Consider the following 19256-nt stretch of genomic DNA (forward strand, 5'->3'; position numbering starts at 1 on the left):
ATGCTATGAGTTACAGCAAAGTGTGTAAGTGGGTGAGAGCTTTAAAAAATGGGTGGGAAAATGTCCATGATGAACTGCAATCAAGACCGACCTTCAGTGATCACAGAAAATTTGGTCAATGCCATAGATGAAAAGATTCGTGAAAACTGGCGATTCACAATTTCAACTTTAGCATTGGAATTTTCGAATGTGGGTATGACAACTTTGCACAAAATTGTCTCTGAAAATTGGCAGTTTCTCAAATTGTGCGCGTGTTGGGTTCCCAGGCTGCTGAACACCAAATGAAAAGAATAGTTTGTGTTCTTTATTTTTTGGACCAGTATCATAAGGAAGGTGATCAATTTTTTTGAGAGGATTGTTACGGAGGATGAGATGTGGGTTCTCGCATGATCCCAGAGTCTAAATGTCAGTCAACAGAATCGCTTCACCAGTCAAATGCCAAGCAGAAAATCTCAACACACAAGGTTATGGTAACCGTGTTTTTGGATAGACATGGAGTCCTGTTGGTCGAGTTTATGCAGAAGGGACAACAATAAATTCAGCTGCTTACTGCACTACCCTGACTAAACTTAGATGTGCTATACAGAATAAGTGATGAGGCTTTTTGACATCTGGAGTTTTGTTGCTGAATAACAATGACAGACCACATTCTGCCATTTACACCCAAAATCTGATCTGATCTTTGGAATGGGAATAGGTTGGCCACTCAGAGTCCAGACTTTGCGTTGAGTAATTTCATTTGTTCTGCGACTTAAAGCAAATTCTCAGTGGCAGTTGCTTCGCCACAAATGACCAGGTGAAAGAAGCAGTTGAAGAATAATTATCCTCACAGGTTGCAGACGTCTCAGACTTAGGCATACAAAAGCTTGCAGAACATTATGACAAATGTTTAATAACTTTATAGTTTTGACAATTTTTTTTTAATTGCATAGATACTTGTATATTATTCCGGTAACCGTAAAAGTAATCTAGGTAGATACTGCCAAAGTTGTGCCAATCATTCCTGCTAGGTTATTTCAAAACAGGATTCATTAGGTTATTTCAAAGCAGGAGGCATGAAAAATGTGCAGTGCCTTCGCCTGGACTCAAACCTTGGACCTCTAGAATACGCACTGAGCGTGCTGACCATTACACCAAAGAGGCGGGAGAAATACCATATATACTTGCCCTTTTAGGAAACAGCTGGGGATTAGGGGACCCATTTGACAAATCCTGGCAGTGGAGAATCATCATCCACCTTCTTCTTCTTTTTTTTTTTTTTTTAGTTCTAGCACCACTGTAGAGATATTAGGTTATTTTGGAAGCAGGCGAAATGAAAAATGAGCAATGCCCTCTTCGGGACTTGAACCTAGGACCTCTCGAATACGCGCCGAGTGTGCTGACCATTACACCATGAAGGCATGCTAAGAGGGGGGAGAAATACTTTATAAACTGATGCCTCTTTATTTAATAAATAATCAGTGTTTGACTTCCTTCAGAAGAAGGCTTCATTGATTTCTATTATGTTATTAGATCTTTTGATTTTACACGAAGCTGTGTTTGGAACACTATGAGTATAAATTTCCAGCAGGTAATTGTTCCAATCAATCACTATTTTTCTGCCATATTTAGCTGCATATATTGTCTCTGCACGCTTTTTTTCTGATGGTAGTATCCCAAGAATGCAAGTCAAGTTTGAATTTTTCTTTTTAATAATGCAAGAAAAGAATACAACAGTAATAGTTAATTTATATCTCTGTGTATGAAAACAAAACATAGCTCATCAAGAATCAGTCGGGGTTACATCAGGCAAATGCACAGATGTTCTGAGTGTGTTGTTACATTATGCTAATCTGTTATGTGTTATTACATTATGCTAATCTGCTTTTTCATCTGCTTATGAGAGAAACAAGGAATTTTACTGCATTAATAATATACATGATAGTGGCTGTGGGACAATCATTTTTCTTAGTTTCCAGGCCTTTTCACAGCGTGATTAAAAATAGTTGCCATATTAAATAAATTATGTCATGAGTGCAGCTTAGTATATAATTTATGCATCTGAAGTCTAGAATCGTTGGATTGAAATGATTAAATTAGTGTAATCAAAAAAAGAAATAATTTATTATTAAAGTATATAGATAAGAAAAATTGCACTAGATGAATCTCACGCACTAAAATCATTATACAAGTATATAGGGAAACAGATGTTGAATGTCTAGGTGTAATCTAAATAATCTCCTGTCTAATCACTTACAAAGAATAAGAGCGAGCAAATCTTTGCTGACAAACAGTCAAAATTCAAAGTAAAATAAGAGCTAGCCTAAGTTGGCAGATGCTGTATGATAAACTTAAACTCTAATTTATATTTTAACCAAATTCACATTCTGTTGGAAGTTGGCAAAAGAAGTAAAGAAAAGCCAGAATAATAAGATGACTTTATAAAATGTTTCCTAATGAGATGACTGGTTCAATAAAATTAAACCTAATGATGTGTTATGGAAAAGCTAAGGTTGGTGATTTGTTATGATCATTACTTTTCAGATTACTTGCAAATATGAAGAGAAATTAATATCAAAATAGTGAAGAATATTTGAATATCGAGAATATTCAAATAGTCTAGAAAGGGTGAATTTAAAAAAAAAAAAAAAAAATTCTTCAAAATTCATAATGTTGCTAAACCTTTGCGGATGAGAAAGAAGGTCTTGCGTATTTAAATTTTATGGGTTTTAAAATGTGCAACAGCCATCCTTTGTGGTTTATGCAGAAATCATAATTTTTTTGCACTTGTTGAAAGCAACATATGTAAATTAATATTAGCTATTTTGACATTTTCCTTTTTCTAATATTATGCCACTGAGAATATTGGGCCAAAATCTGTTCTTGGTCATTTGATTTCCAATTTTGAGTTGAACTCAATCTTTTGTATATTGTTTTATTTTTCTAATTTTTCTAAACTTGCTAGTTTTTATGACCAGTTGAATTTAAATTATATTTATCAATTAAAGAGGTATTATTTTAAGTGTGATATCATATTTATCAATTAAAGAGGTATTATTTTAAGTGTGATATTATATTTATCAATTAAAGAGGTATTATTTTAAGTGTGATATTATATTTATCAATTAAAGAGGTATTATTTTAAGTGTGATATTATATTTATCAATTAAAGAGGAATTATTTTAAGTGTGATAAAATTTTTAACATTTTTTTATCATAGTTAGATTTTTATGCGTATTTTAAGTTTGAACTATATAATTTTTTTAATATGGGAATTTTTAAAATTTAGAGCTGACTGGAAATCCATTAGCTGGTCGTATAATGGAGATAGTGAATCGTCCATCATACCGTACCGAAGACATCTTGAATTATCTGATGGATCATCTGCCTGGTAAGCTTTTTCACCAATCAGATCCATTTATTTCATAAATAATTTATTTAATTTTAATAACTATATGAGTTCACATATTCTTTAAGTAGAAAAAGACTATATCAGTGAGGGCCTACTTTTGTACAGATAAGGATCGATATAGGATGTGTGCTAATGCCTGGGCATTAAATTAGCTTTTAATTAGTTGATATAAATGAATACATACTGGAAAAGTATTATTTCAAGGTATTAGATGTATTTACTTCACATTAACAAAATTTATAAATAGTTTTCTGATAGACTGAAACTGAGATCAAATGTAAGGTTCACATTTAGAATACGAAAAATTTAAAAATGGCACAATGCAGAAAATTTCTATTAAATATTTATCTTTTAGAACACAATACAGTTTAATGAGACACTATGAAAGTAAGTTCACCGAAATCAGTTTTCAGTTGCGTGTTCTTAGAAGTATCTGAATATTTTGTGTCATCAAAAGAGCCTATAAAATACAGTCAAAAGTCTTTAATCTGGACTCGTCGGGACTTCGGCGATTCTGGATTATAGATCATCAGTTTAAATCTGGTAAGATGGCATGCAGAAATTCTAAAATTAAAAATATTAAACCGTAATTTATAAAATAATGAGCAATTATGATCTAAAGGGTATCAAAATTTACAAAAAAAGAAGCTTAATATTTATTTGTTTACTTTATTAAACATTTCTTTCAATGCGCGCATGCGTAAAGCATACATTATGCATAGCCGAAATTAGAAAATTGCAATCAGAAAACTATTTGATTTGTATTCGTGATATTTATAATGACAAGGAATTTGATTTAAATCATGTCAAAGATGGAGTACATCGAGATGAAATACTACATTTAGTAAGGAATTATAAGCCGAATAAAATAAAAACATCTGCCCTGAAGATAACGATAGTGCTGACAGATCAACTTCCAGTTCATTGCGCGCCTCGATGTCCCCCCCTCCCCCCACGCAGAGCAGCGTGAAATTGATAAACAGATTTCGGAACGGTTAGATAAACAAAGGATATGCCTTTATTCATTTTTTTTTTTTTTTTTTTTTTTTTGTAGCAATTCCACTTTTCGTTTGTTGGACATTTAAACATACTTTCGTTTTGTAGATCCTTTGGGAGCTCCAGCATCGGAAATTCTATTTGACATAATCAAAAGTTCAAGCTTACTTTTATAAAATTGCTCTTACAGTCTGCAAAAAATAATAAGCCGGATCCAATTCGAAGATTAAGGAACAACGCAATCATCAACATTAACTGAAATAGATAATTAGATAATTTTAGCTTATACCGTCCGTTATACATTAAACGCGCACGAGAAAACGTATTGTGCGCTTGCGCAGTCGTAAAGGTCTTGCACGCATGCGTAAACGCCTATGCGCATGCGTCAACACGGCGCATGCGCAGAAAGATTTTAGCTTTGAAGTCCGGATTATGGGTGTCCGAATTAACGACTTTTGACTGTATACACATATTACATTCTGCATGCCAGAGAAATGGACTTCTTGGCCTACGTTTTATCTCAGGACTGGCGAATTGCATATAATAGTGGTTCATAATTGGCTACCAATGTTATGTGATTAGTTCATATCTCTTGACTTGTATGTAGAAAGTAACAGCTTAACGTAAGTTTATTTTAAGATATCGAACCAATTGGTGAAAGAATAAAAGCTTCTTTTCTATGTGGGCAAAGTTAAACTGATATCTCCTCTGATTCCAGATGCTTTGTTTTGATGTGTGCTATAGGAATTGTGTTCTCTCAATATAAAAATGAAAGCTATTTACATATCATTTCATTTTTTTTGAAGATGTCAAGGTACAATAGAAGTCTTCAGAAAAGCTTTGTTAGGTGTTAACAGAGCCTATATGTCTTAATTATAAAATAATATACAAATGTTCCTACAGACTGATGAGGCTGAGTATTAATGAGCAGCATCTTTGGAGCTCTCTCTTGCAGTTATTAGCTAAGTTGGACATAATTAAGAATAAAATCTAATTTGACAACTTTGAAGAGTATGTCAGACTGTAGTGATAATAAGTTTACATAATAGCCTTAAAAACCATAACATTTCAATTTTGTTATATTAATTTTTAAATGATTAAAGAAAAATAATGAACTTTTTCAGCTTAAAAGTCTAGAAGTTATATTTAGTAACTAATAATCAGCCAGTTTTTATTGAAGTAAGTTAAACTACAATATGCTGATATTTGATATGGCTGTATTTTTTAATTCAGAGTATTTATTCAAGTGTGAATTAAAATATAGTGGTGCCTCACACAACAAACTTAATTCGTTCCAGGAGCAAGTTTGTTATGCAAAAAGTTCGTTATGTGAAACGCGTTTTCCCATAACAATACATGTTAAAAAAAATAATTCGTTCTGTAGCATAAAATATGCTAAGATGACATAAAAAAAGATAAATTTTTTGTTATTATTTTTATTTAGATACATCTAAAAACATAATTAAAAAAAAAAAAAACACATTTTTTTAATTTTAGGACAGACTAAATAGAGTCTACCGAATCTTGCACATCTTCATCCATTTTCTGCTTTTTGGCCGATGGTTTCATGAAAACCTGTCCAAAGTCGTTTGTTTTTCTCTTTTCTCCAACATCTGCTGGAAATAACTGACAAGAGTATCGGAGTAAAGATTGTTGATCCTGTTTGCTTCAGCTGAATCCGGATAGTGGGCATTGGTAAACTCCTGAACTGCTTTCCATTTGACCAGGATGTTCTTGATGTCAGCAGTTGGGATTGGTTAATTGTTTGATTGTTGCTCCTCGTTATCAGATGACGCTTCCCTTTGAGCATTGTCCTGTTGCGATACGTGCTTAAGTTAAGCTCGGGCGAAGCAGTCGTGGAAGCTTGGGCGACTTCGTTGTGTGAAGTTCATTGTATGAATCATGAAATGAAGTTTGTTGTGTGCAGTGTTCGCTGTGCGAGGTGTTCTTCATGCGAGGCACCACTGTACTTAAATCTGACAACCTGGAACGACCCCTTTTTTTTTCATTCAGCAACAGAAAAAAGATGGGAAAAAATATCTACTATGAATCAGTAAAATGTGAACCCAAACTCTAGGCTTGTCATTTAACTGAATTCATGTTTGTGTGGTAACAGAGGTAAAGCAAAGCTTGAAACAGAAAAGAATGCATTCATTAAGGCAGGAAAGTTTGTGTTATTTTGTACATACACTGGTTATCATAAATTAAGGAAAAATTATAAAAATAGCGATAACTCCCTCAAAAATAAGCCAAACCGTGTAAACTTTGAATATGTTGCCAAGTAAGAATAGCTGAGTAAAACTCCAATATGCAAATTAGTGGTGCTGCACTCAGAATACGTCATCTGCGAGGAGCATAAAAGTCCATGTTTGAGAGTAAGCCCACATATTTCACTGTGACAGTGACATCAGAAATCTGAGATAGCCAATTTGTAACAATGATCTCCAGGCATCATTTGCCTGCAGAACTACGGCAGAAAGCCATTGGGAGACTAGAGGCAGGATAAAGTCAAACAGAAGTTTCCAGATGGCTAAATGTGAGTCCTTCTGTGGTTCACAGACTTTGGAGGCAATTTCAAATCACAGATTTGGCACCTAGGAGGTTCAGCCAAGGACGACCAACTGTTACGACGAGCACCGATGACCGATATTTGACATTATGTGCACTCAAGCATAGAACCGCTACTTTGACTCTTCTCAGATCCTCCCTTGCTGCAGCCACCGGAAAGTTGAAAGTTGGTGTCAACGTCAACTGTGCGTAGAAGGCTACACAAAAGTGGTCTGTATGCGAGGCGAACAACCATTTGTGTGCTGCTCAAGTCACGCCATAGGAAGGACCGTTTGCAGTGGGCACAACAACATGTCCACTGGGCGCCTGAGCAATGGAGGGCTATTCTCTTTATGGATGAGTCCAGGTTTAGTCTAGAACGCGATAGTAGGCATTATTTGATATGGAGAGAACCTGGAAACCATTATCATGCGTCAAACATCCGTGAACAAGATGCATACGGAAAAGGCAGTGTCTGTGTTTGGGGTGGCATTTCTTTGGGTGGACGCACAGACCTACATGTTTTTCCAAGGGGAACCGTGAATGCTCAAGTTTATAGAGATGACATCCTTGATACTTCTGTGCACCCATATGCTGGGGCAATAGGTGATGCTTTCCTGTTACAGGACGACAATGCAAGACCACACAGGGCTTGTATTGTATACGATTATCTTCAACAGGAAACAATTATGCGCATGGAGTGGTCAGCTCGATCCCCGGACTTGAATCCTATTGAGCATGATTGGGATGCTTTAGGTAGACGTTTAGCTGCTCTCAATCCGCCCACTTAGACCCTTGCTGCACTTGCACTTGCTTTGCAAGAGCAATGGCTATCGCTTCCTATGGAACTGATAGACCGCATAATTGAAAGCATCACACATTGCTGAATGTGCTGTATTGCTTCTAGAAGCGATTATATTCCATATTGAAGGTACTTTTACTATAGCAAACTGACATCTTCGATTTGTTAATTTTATACATGAGCTAATTTCTATACTACCGTAATTGTCTGGTAATTTCTTTTTATGTTATTTGATACCTTACTATGTGTTGTATATTGTGCGTAAGTTTCATAAAATTCTACATGTAACTTTTCCAGTAATCATGATTTTTGTGATTTTCCGTAATTTATGATAACCAGTGTAATACTGCAATGCAATCAAACGTACAGAGTCTGTTCACACATTTTTTAGACAATGTATATTGTATTCACAAAACTAAATTACATAAAATTCTTGTGTTTTAAATGTTCTATTTGACATCCCTTATTCTGAACTATCTTTCAACACCGCAATTTCCAGGATGCCTTTTGAAGTGGCAGAAGAGATATTCTATCCCATTCCTCCTGAACAGCTTTCCAGAGTCCTGTTAGGGTTTTGGTACAACGTTTTGATAATGCAGTTTTTAAAAGTCCGATAGCACAAAATTCCATAGGTGACACATCGGGAGATTTAGTAGGGATATCAGTGAAGGGTATGGCCTTGATATCAGTTTTTTGTTCCATTTCTTTTAGAAAATTTACAGTGGGTTTTGATGTGTGACTGCTAGCTTTGTCCTGATGGAGTCTCACAGATTGATGGCACTGTGGGTAAAGCGATGGTGTTTCATTCAAAAAAATTGGCAATACAATATGTTCCTGATAGTATTTGGGGTTATTCTTGACATTTTTTTGCACTCTCTTTATTTTTAACTTGCCATTATAAGAAAAACCAGCAACAATCATGAATCCCTTAGAAAAACTTTCTTTCGATTCCTTAAACCATGTACTTAAATTTTTTTTTTCCCTTTTTATGATAATAAATGGCTCTTTTTTGTTAGAATCATTTAAATACACCCATGCTTCATCTATTGTGACAATTTTTTTCCATTTTTCTATGGATAAGTGTTTCTCACATAGAATTCTGCAGCGTGTCCTGCGTTGAGAGATATGCTTTGGAAGAAGACGATGCACATTGCGTTTTTTCGCTTTCTTAAGATTTAAATTAACTTTTATCATTTTGTTTACAGTGGACACCGAGCATTTTAATGATTTTGCAACTGTCCTTTGACTAAAGGGATTTTTTTTTTTAAACATTAAACAACGTACCTTTGCAATAGTCGAAGATGTTCGTTTTTTCCTTGGATACTTGTTTGGAATTTTTGTCCGACTTGAGGCTCCAAGTTGACGTTTGTTTCCTTTCTTGTTGATGATATTACCTATCGACGTTTTAGATATCACAAAACCATGACTCTCACATCATTCTTGGATAACGGATTATGCATATTTCTCTTCGGAAAGAGCGTAAATGTAGCCTTCAAACCACTGCTTTGTTAAATTTGCCATTTTGAATAAAAACAAAACTTTTAAGCCACAGATGATAATTTTGACTTTTAAAAACATAGTACAATTGCAATTACTGTAATTTTGCGCGTATAGTCCGCGGACTATCTGTGTTTAAAATGCGAATTTTTGAAGCTGCGGATTATCCACCAATGCGGATAATACGCTGGTTGTTCACGGTTAAAATCGTTGAAATTTAAAAAACACGCTGTTGTGAACTGCCAATGACTAAATATAAAAAATGCGAGATATTCCAAGAAATAATTTGTATGTATCGTATCGATAGTAAACCATAGAGCATAGTGCAGAACGAATGAGTAGTAGCAAGTAGATCTCCTAAAATCCAGGCTGGCGCATCAAGTGATGCCGGGATATGAGCACTCACTTGAAATTTTTTTTGAAATTTTTTTTATATAAAATCGTGTCTGCGGTCTATACGAAGGTGCTGATTATACGTGCGAAATTACAGTACTCCTTTTGCAGCAAACGATTTTTTATTACTGCTTACCAAAATCGTCTAAAAAATGTGCGAACAGTCTCTGTACTTTGGTGGAAAACTGTACTATAACGTATCTCAGAATACATCAACTCTGCATCAGGATTAGTAAAAGTTATAAATGTTCATTTAGAGCAAGGTTTATCTTTTTGAGTATAAGTAATGATTTACCTCATTAGTACTAACACAATGTTCTGAGTATCTTGTTCTCTGGGTTGGCATTATGAAAGCTTGCAAAGCAACTCGCTGTAAGAAATTAACAGGATTGCATGACTGAAACATTCAGCTGCAGTTTAAAAAGATTTTTAATGAATACTTCTCAATGTGTTGCCTAATGGCAGATTCAAAACATGCCAGATCGGCGATGATTCCATATCAAAGAGCATTTGATTAAGCAGGTGTAATTAGTATTATTATATAAAAAGTTATTAAATCAATTCTGTAAACATTAAAAAAAAGAAATCAATCTTAAGTGATAAATAGAAACTTCTGTATGAAAACTACAAATATGCATTTGGGACTATTAGAAGACTATCAGAAATATTCCGATTCTTTGAACAAAAGTGTAGTATAAATAATTGTGTGTTTAATGATATATTTTCATATTGAATACCATTACATTTGGTGAGTGTTGCATAAAGCTGACACATACACAGTTAGGGGAGTTTTAATATCTTAATCATATTTAATGTTGATTCGTGTTAATTTAAATCAATGATTTTATATGGAAGTTTGCATATAAAAATATAATTAACGGAAATTTAATGTTTGGTGTCTGCAAATTACTTCATGTAGGTTTCATTTTTCTGTGGAAATACCTAAAATTAGTATTCCATAATTTTGATTTTTTTTAATAAAGGAAGTATAATTCTCATAAAATATAGAATGTACTTTCTTTATTCATACAGCACAAGAAACCTCCTGAGAGAATATCTGCAGTTGTATGTTGCCATAGAAATGAGTTGAAACTTATTTTTCTTATGAGTGTTTTGAAGAAAAAAGCATTTAAGTTTTACTAACAGCATTAATAAGTTTGCCTTTTAGGCACACTTATTAATGAATTGACAATTTTTTTTTTTTTTTTTTTTTTTAAGTTGTGCAAATATTTTCCATTAAAAAAGAAAACTTTTTTAAAATTATTATTTGATAAATTAGGATATTTGGGCTGCATCAGTAGTCTTATGATGTATTTCAGGTATTTAGCTGGTATCTAAGATTAGATTACAGTTTAAGTTTTGGAAAACATAAATTGTTAAGAAATGTTATATATCTGAACTATTCTTAAATTTCTATACTGAGAGAAAGTTAGTGTTTTTAACATTTTGAAATATTAAATAGAAGTTTCAAATCTATGAATAAACATTACTTGTAGCCAACATGAAAACATGAGCTGTGTGAGAGAAAATTTATGAAGGATAGCATGAGAATGATTATTTTGTTATTTTAGTTGAAAAAAAATTGATTATTTTGTTATTTTAGTTGGAAAAAAAATAAAAAAACTACTCTTGGACATCTAGCTGTAAAGTTTATATCCAACTTTTATTTTTAATCTTGCAAATTTATGTTGAAGTAAAATTAAAGGATTTTTCAGTGAATGAGCAACAGTTGAAGTCCCATAACATGTTTTATTATTTTTAAGGATGTCTCACCATCTATGTGTTTGTATGTGTGTTCCATCTCTTCAGGAGTTAAATATTAGATTTCGACTAAATTTGGTAAACTAGAAGTGATATTTTACTTGAAGCTCCGAGCAAATGTTTCTGAAAAATATATTATGATATAATAAAAAAAATTCTCAAATTTGGTATTTAAAACTTAATACGCGTGCAGGTTGTATATACAATCAATGATTGCAAACAACATATCAGATTTTGATTATATATGATAAACAGGAAATGGTACTTTACTTGGTAGTAACAGATATCTGTGAAAAAATACAAAATCACTATAATAACAGTTTAATCTAAGGTAATTCAACTCGTATAAGGCTATTTCTATTATATCAAGACATATTTCTTTAATGATGATGATGAGGCACAAGAGCAAATAGCAAATTAGAAAATACTTGTTGCTTACTGATAATGCAGAGTAACTATTCAGCCGTAATTTAAAAAAATTATTGGGCATTATTTACTGATGTCTAAGTACTGTGGAGATATACCTGCAGATTGGAAGGAATTTAGAGTTGTTGATTCTTTAGAAATAACTTCATACAATTCATTTATGTTATTCATTTCAAAGTGTTTATTTTAAATACATTATAAACACTTAATTTTTTTAAATTAAAAATTAGGTTATGTATTATTCAACTGCCCAATAAAATACAATTTTTAATAAAAATAAATAAAAGGGCAAGCATTTGATTATGTTGATATAAATTCAGAAAAGCCAGTTTTTTACACATGGGTAGTTATACCTAATAAAATGTAATCCAGAATATATATTCAGAAGAACACAAAAAAATCACAGTGAAATAAGGAGATTATTATTATTATTATTATTATTCTTTTTAAATTGAATTTGAACTAATAATTATTCTCCAAGATGGCTTCAACATGAATGAAAGAACGCAATGCACAGCACTTAATTCTGAAGTGAGTATAGGACACGTGTAAATGTTTACCCTCCATGTGGGTCTTCAAATATAAACGATGGTACTTGTTTTTTCTGGCAGCCATCTTGACATAATTTGGTGATTTTTTTTTTCAGATGAAAAAATAAAGTTGCATATCAAGTCCAAGTTGATTATTTTCATACTTTTTGTTAAATGATTTGCAAACTATCAATATTTATCGCAAATCGGCAAACATTGTAAATGTGTTGAAAGAAAACAAACTTTAGCAATTTAAAATACAGATTGTAATTATTAAATAAAAATTATATATTGCGTAAAAAAAATTTTTTTTTTTTGTGGAATCTTTTGAAATTATCTGCGCTGTTTTTCTCTCAATGTACACTGCAATCTGTTTTTGCGTAAAAAATGTCAGAGAATTGTGGAAACTTGCACTGACTGTCTCCCAGTGCTTCTAATTATTGTCCCCTTTATTGATTTTGCTGCAAAATACTGCATTTCTGCAGAAATTTTACTACAGTTTCTTTTATTGCGGGCAGATTCGACAAGCACTTATTTAAGCCAAAAAAAATATTACCAATTATCTCTAATGGACTTGGGATTTGAACAAAATTACAAAGCAAAAGGACACCTACAAGAATGGCAGCATTGCTTTGCTGAAAGAGTGTTGTAAGCATGGTTGCCTGAAGAAGGGTTATGGGCATATTTGCTAGTGTTTTGGCACATTCTGAAGATATTGTGAGTCCCACTAAGGTAGTTACAATAATTCGCGAATAGCAAATGATGATCTAACAAGACCAACTGCTTTTAACACATCTGTATATATAAGAAAGTAACTGCCATACTTATGTGTGTGCTTAAGAAAAAGTTTGTTCTGTTAAATATACTATAGAATCAGTTCAGGAGTTTAAAAAATAAGATATAGAATATTAAGTAAAAAGTACAGTTTATCTTTGATGAAAATTAATTAGAATGAAACATGAAGCAATTTATATTCGTCAGGGTTGCCACACTACCTAAAAAATCAGGAAAAAACAAGGAATTCAAAAACTTACTAAAAAAAAATCGGGGAATTTTTCATGATTTTTAAATATTTTAGTCAAAAATCTGTAAAAGTCAAAGAATTTCATACGGCGATCCCACCCATCGAAACCGTGCCAAGGCTGTATCATATACTAGGATTTTACCACAAAATCTTAAACTTTCCCCCCCTTTTTAATAAATGCCTTATTTGTTGTCATTTTGCAGTAAAATAAAAAAATAGTGATCAGTTATCTAAGCTAACTATTTAATATTCATCAAAATATCATTGATTATTGTAATTCAGTTTTTGATCTTTAAGTAATTCGTATCATATAATGCGGCTTCTTGCTCCTAAGTTTATTGATTATTGGTTAATTTCAAATTTCAGGCAATTTTCTCTGGCATACTCCTGAAACTAATTCTAGCAGTATAATGACATATCATCACAAAATTTAATGCACATATTTTTTGCTTATATATGCTGCTAAATAAAATAAAATACCTGAATTTAATTTAAAAATATCATTAAATATATTTCTTTCTTTCATTTAGCTGCAAAATGTCTGCAGAGGAAAAAAAAGACATTTTTTTATCTAGATTGGACAGATTGTAATCTCGGTATTCAGTGGAGAAAACAACTCCTATTATAGGCATAATAATAATGCTTTGGGGGTTATATATAAGTCATATGTAATTGGCAAGGTTTTGTGTTTTCAAGTGGTACGATAATTAATTTATCTCTTAGCATTGCCAATGCATACTATGCGGATAGAATGGAATTTTCTTAAAACACACTTGGAAAAGTCAGGGAATTTCATTAAAATCGTTCCATATGTTTAATTGTAATTTTAATATAATTACAATAGCAATACAACCTTTAAAAATTATAAAGGCATTTTTGATGCTGCAATTTGATTATTCAGATTAATTATTTAGGTGCTGAAACTCTTATTATTTGTATTATAATTTGTAGATGAATTTTGTGAAGAGAATTATTTAATCTCTTGTTTCCATTAGACTATGTGATAAATTATTTTTCTCCTTTTAGTTTATAAATAGTTTTAAGAGTTTTAAATAAGAGCTTATATAAACTTTTCAAAAATTTTTATATTTGCCTTTCGATTCTCAATGGCATGTTATCGATCAAATTATTCAATTGAAAAATCATTTGTAACAAGGAATAATCATTGTTTTACTTTTAACAACTGTTTGTTTACCTTAAATGATCTACAAAATCCAGCAGTTCTGCCAAAAAATCATAAATTACATTTAAATTCTCATACCGATTTCTTTTAAAAGTTGTTTCCATTGTATCCCATAGTGCAGTGTCTTAAAACCTTTTAGTAGTGCCACCTTACTTTGCACATTAAGTTAACATGCTGACCCAAAAGCCATTAATCTATGGTTACCAAACATTTAGTTGAAAAATTGACTAACTTTAATAATTTATAAATTAAAATTAAAATCATGGTGAATAACAGGTAGGAGCTTTAAAAGAATTCAATTTAATGAGAACAATGGGCCTTTTTCTTGTTTATAAGTAGTGATATTTCTAGCTCTATTTTGTTCAATTTAAATCTTAAATGCAGCTGTACTGCTAATTTGTTTCAGTATTTAGATTTTACATAGAGAAATTGGAAAACTCCCATTGCACACATAAAGATGTGCCAAATGGTAATACAGTAGAAAGTCCGTAAACCGGAAGTCCATTATCCGGAATGATCTATAATCCAGACCGCAAAGCCACAAACTTTTTTTTTTGTATGCTTTACATATGCACGTTTAATGTATAACAGACGGTATAAGCTAGGTTAAGATTATCTTTACTGATTCGAAGGCATTTCAGTTAATGTTGCAGATTGCACTGTTTCTTAATCTTCTACTTGGATCTGGCTTATTATTTTTTGCAGACTGTTAGAGAAATTTTATAAAAATTAAGCTTGAACTTTTGATAATGTCAAAAAGAGTTTCCAATTCTGGAGCTGCCAAAGGATCTACAAAGCGAAAGCATGTTTCGATGTCCATCAAACAAAAAGTGGAATTGCTGCAAAAAATGGATAAAGGCATATTCGTATCAAAGTTACGCGTCGAGTATGACATTGGAAAGTCAACTGTATATGACATAAGCAAAAAGTAAAAGGAACTTTTTGAATTTTTTGTAGAAGCATCTTAAACAACTTACGCTGAGAGAAATGTTTAATAAAGTAAACAAATAAATATTAAGCCTTTTTTTGTAAATTTTGATACCCTTTAGATCATAATTGCTGTTTATTTCATTAATTACGGTTTCATATTTTTAATTGGGTAATTTCTGCATGCCATCTTACCAGATTTAAATTGATGTAATCTGGATGTAATCTGATGGTAATCTAGAAAAACCCCTAATCCGGAATTGCCGAAGTCCCGACGTGTCCGGATTACGGACTTTGTACTGTAATACCTTTATAGCTATAGCAGAGAGTTCTGGATATTCATTTTGAGAAACCTTAAATCAAATCTTTCTAAATCAAAAATTGCTCAATTCAAGCTCTTTGAAAATAAATTTTGACTCTCGGTTTTCTTTTAAATGAAATAATAAATTTTTTGGTAACACACACTTAAAGGGATTTTTGGCACAATAAAACAACAGTAACAAAAGAAAATTAAATTTATAAAACATTATGCGAAATTATTAAAAACAAAAGTCAAATAAAATATATTTAGACTGCCTGTGTTTTTGAATAGGTATACATGATGGAAAACAAAGGAAATATCTTATAGAAATTGAACTTTTCTAAGCTTTACTTTTAGTTAATTCATCAGTAAGATTTTCAAAATCTAGCTGCTTTAAAAAGTTAGACTCTATAGAAATGATAGCAAGATTTTCAAACCACTCTTAGCCCATTCTACATCATAAGTAATCTTTAATTAACTTTCATTTAGAAAACAATCTTTTGGCTGTAGCTACAGAAACTGGTATAGTTAACAATATATGTAATGCAATCATAATGTTTGGGAGTGAGTGGGTTAAGATTTTTATTATAATGTAATTGTTTCTACTACACACATCATATTCTTGTTGCGCCCACCAGCGGCCGAGCAGTAAAGTCGCTGAACACTGGTAGTTCTGTCCGAGGTTCGAATCCCGTGAACGGGCTGGCTGCATGGGCGTTTTCGTGGTTTTCCCCATGTGTAACGTGTATACGAGCCAGTTTTCCTTAGAAAGTCCTCCACGAAGGCATCCCTCCTCTTAGGCAGATAGCCCTCGAGGCTTTGCCATACTCACAAAACACACACACAAGCACACATATTCTTGTTGCAGTTTTGCAATTCATGTAAAAGTTTCATTCTGCCCACATCTTTTTCCGTTTGATTTTTGTCAGTTAAAGCTTCTTCGCATTTTTTTGCAAAAATTAAATTGATCTTGGTCAAAATGCTTGCTAAAAGTGTATAGCTCTTGAACAGTTGAGAAAAAGTTTATACTATATAAAACATTGGATTTTACAATGTCGTTTATGACAAGGTTCAGACTGTGGTTACAGTAAGGTACAAATACTGCTTGTGAGTAATTGTCTAAATTTTTTTTTTTTTTTTTTTTTGGTACATCTTGATGCTTGCAGTTCATATTTGAACCATTTCCATATCCTTGTGCATGTTATAAATATCTAAACAATAATTTTCTAAAGTTTTCAGTAAAAAGTTGGTTAAACCATCACCTGTTATATCACTTACAGGACTGAGTGTTAAAAAGCGTTCCTCGATATGAAATTCATTGTTTTTTAAATTAACATACCTTATGCAAACAGAGCAACACTTTTCTGGTGACATAGCAATTCCTCTCTAGTTTAGATAGTAATTTGCTCCACTATGCCATGACACATTCTTAACTGTTTATTTCTTAGGACAAAACAGCACCATTACTCTCCCTGCTTACATCCATGTCAAGAATAAATGTTAGTTACTATCTAAACTAGAGAGGAATTGCTATGTCACCAGAAAAGTGTTGCTCGCCATATTTAAAGCCATAGAACATGTCCTCCATTATCTTTATGGTGTAATGCATCATTGATCTGGCTGTTAAATGTCAAGAATCCCAAAGGCTAAATAACGAGATGGATAGAGTGACACCAAGAATATGACATAACTCCGTCATTGGAAAGAAATGTCATACGGAATTGCTGATGTTGTGTCTAGAGACCCTACCCAGAAAGCTGCGAATATTGTTGCTGGGTCTAAGCAAAATATGAGCTATTTAATCTGGTTGCATGTCAAGTTACAACTTCAATATGCACTGATCAAGACATCAGTTGGAGTGATGAAGTCAAGATAGACTAGTTGGAAGATGACATTAGACCCATAATTGATTTAATGGAGTCTCCAAATAGGAAACCTACCTGGGAGAACATTTTGCTCTGTTGTCTTATAATCTTATTCCTGCCAGGGATTGTACTGCCTGTAACGCGCAATCCTTGGGAAAAGAGTAATGTTATGAATTTTGTGTAATGTATCCTGATACGAGCGGCTCTAAGAAATGAGATGCTCTGCCAGAAAAATAAGATTACAAGACCATGTCTATTTAACATTGAGATAAATGGCTGTCTCATTAAATTGCCAAGATTCACCATGATGGTCATGGTTTTGGTAACTAATTTGGCTTTAGCAAGAAATTCCCAAATTTGGCAACATTTTGGTTTGGTTCCTGTATAACTGTAATTGATCCGTTTATATGTAACTGAATTTTGCTCTTATATGTAACTTTATATGCCTTCTAGTAATATGGAAGGTACTAGAGATTTTCTTAGTTTTCAAAGGAAGGCTGTATAATCCTGGAGAGAGTAACAGTTCTCAATTTTTCAGTTCAGACTAGATTATGGACATCCTATTATACTGAGAGTATGTATGAGTACTTTTATGGAAAGTTCCAGAACTGTAAAGTTATATATACATATAATTAATTCTATCAAGCTATCATCGATTCTGTATGCATTGAATCCATTATCTCTAATGCAATTTTTTCGGAACCCATAGATTGTATACCACTGCCCAATGCAAACAGTAAACTTCCGAGAGATTTTGTTTATTCTTAACGAAAATGTATGCAAAAAATCATTTCAACATTGAATTTAAAAAGAAATCTAAATCAAATTTGAAAATTTTTCAGTCTCATAAAAGAATATTATGTAGTAGGCAATAGCGATTAAAATACATTTTAAATAAAATGCTGAGAAAAATGTATATAAACTTCGGGAATGGGAAAAAATTAAGATGACACAGATTCATCCTTTAATAATCCTTAAACTATGTTGCTTTTGAGGTTATGAAATGAATTGTAAATGTAAAATCTATGTATTACAGGGTTTCTCAACTAGGAAAGAATTTCATAGTTTCAGGGATTGGGCAGTCAGTCTTTTATTTAACTGTTAAGTATTTAGTTTTAGTTTATCGATATAAACAACTACTTTTATTCAAATTTTTGTATTTACCAATATTTTCTATACTGTCAGTAGTTTAATTTGTGAAACACATTAGAAAGTAATGTAAATCTATATAAATGTATATGGGTATTTTCAAGCTTTGGAAACGAGGGGAGGATGGTCTAGCACTGATGAAAGGTTTGCATGGGGCAAAAAATGTTGAGAACCATTGATCTGTTAAGAGATGGGAAGCAATAGCATTTATTAAAATGGCAGAAGACGCTTATAGTAAGCTTAAGTTATTTGCAAGTAATTTTTTACAGCAAGGGCAGTGACACTAATAAAAAAATAAATTGTAGGGAAATCTAGACAGGAATTAAAATAGGGCGATCTAATGACATCATAACCATGAAAGTATATTCCCAAAACCGATGCGGAGGAAAACCGCTATTTTCTCTTTCGATATTGCAGCATATTTTTGAAAAAAACCGTTGAAAATCACCCACTAGTTTTATTTA

At 32.4% G+C, this 19256-nt stretch overlaps 1 protein-coding gene across 1 annotated transcript in view; it reads left to right on the top strand.

Annotated features, from left to right (window-relative positions):
• twin (CCR4-NOT transcription complex subunit 6-like twin) overlaps positions 1 to 19256 on the top strand; it is a 422061-nt gene that overhangs the window by 53594 nt on the left and 349211 nt on the right. The window contains exon 4 of the mRNA XM_085819876.1: positions 3269 to 3370. Coding sequence (XP_085676002.1) covers positions 3269 to 3370 — 102 coding nt within the window. The remainder of the gene's footprint in view (positions 1 to 3268; positions 3371 to 19256) is intronic.

This window comes from Stegodyphus dumicola, chromosome 7 (genome assembly GCF_044657685.1).
Source record: "Stegodyphus dumicola isolate Sdum_Otavi_A_Nest chromosome 7, ASM4465768v1".
NCBI classification, from domain to species: Eukaryota; Metazoa; Arthropoda; class Arachnida; order Araneae; family Eresidae; genus Stegodyphus; species Stegodyphus dumicola.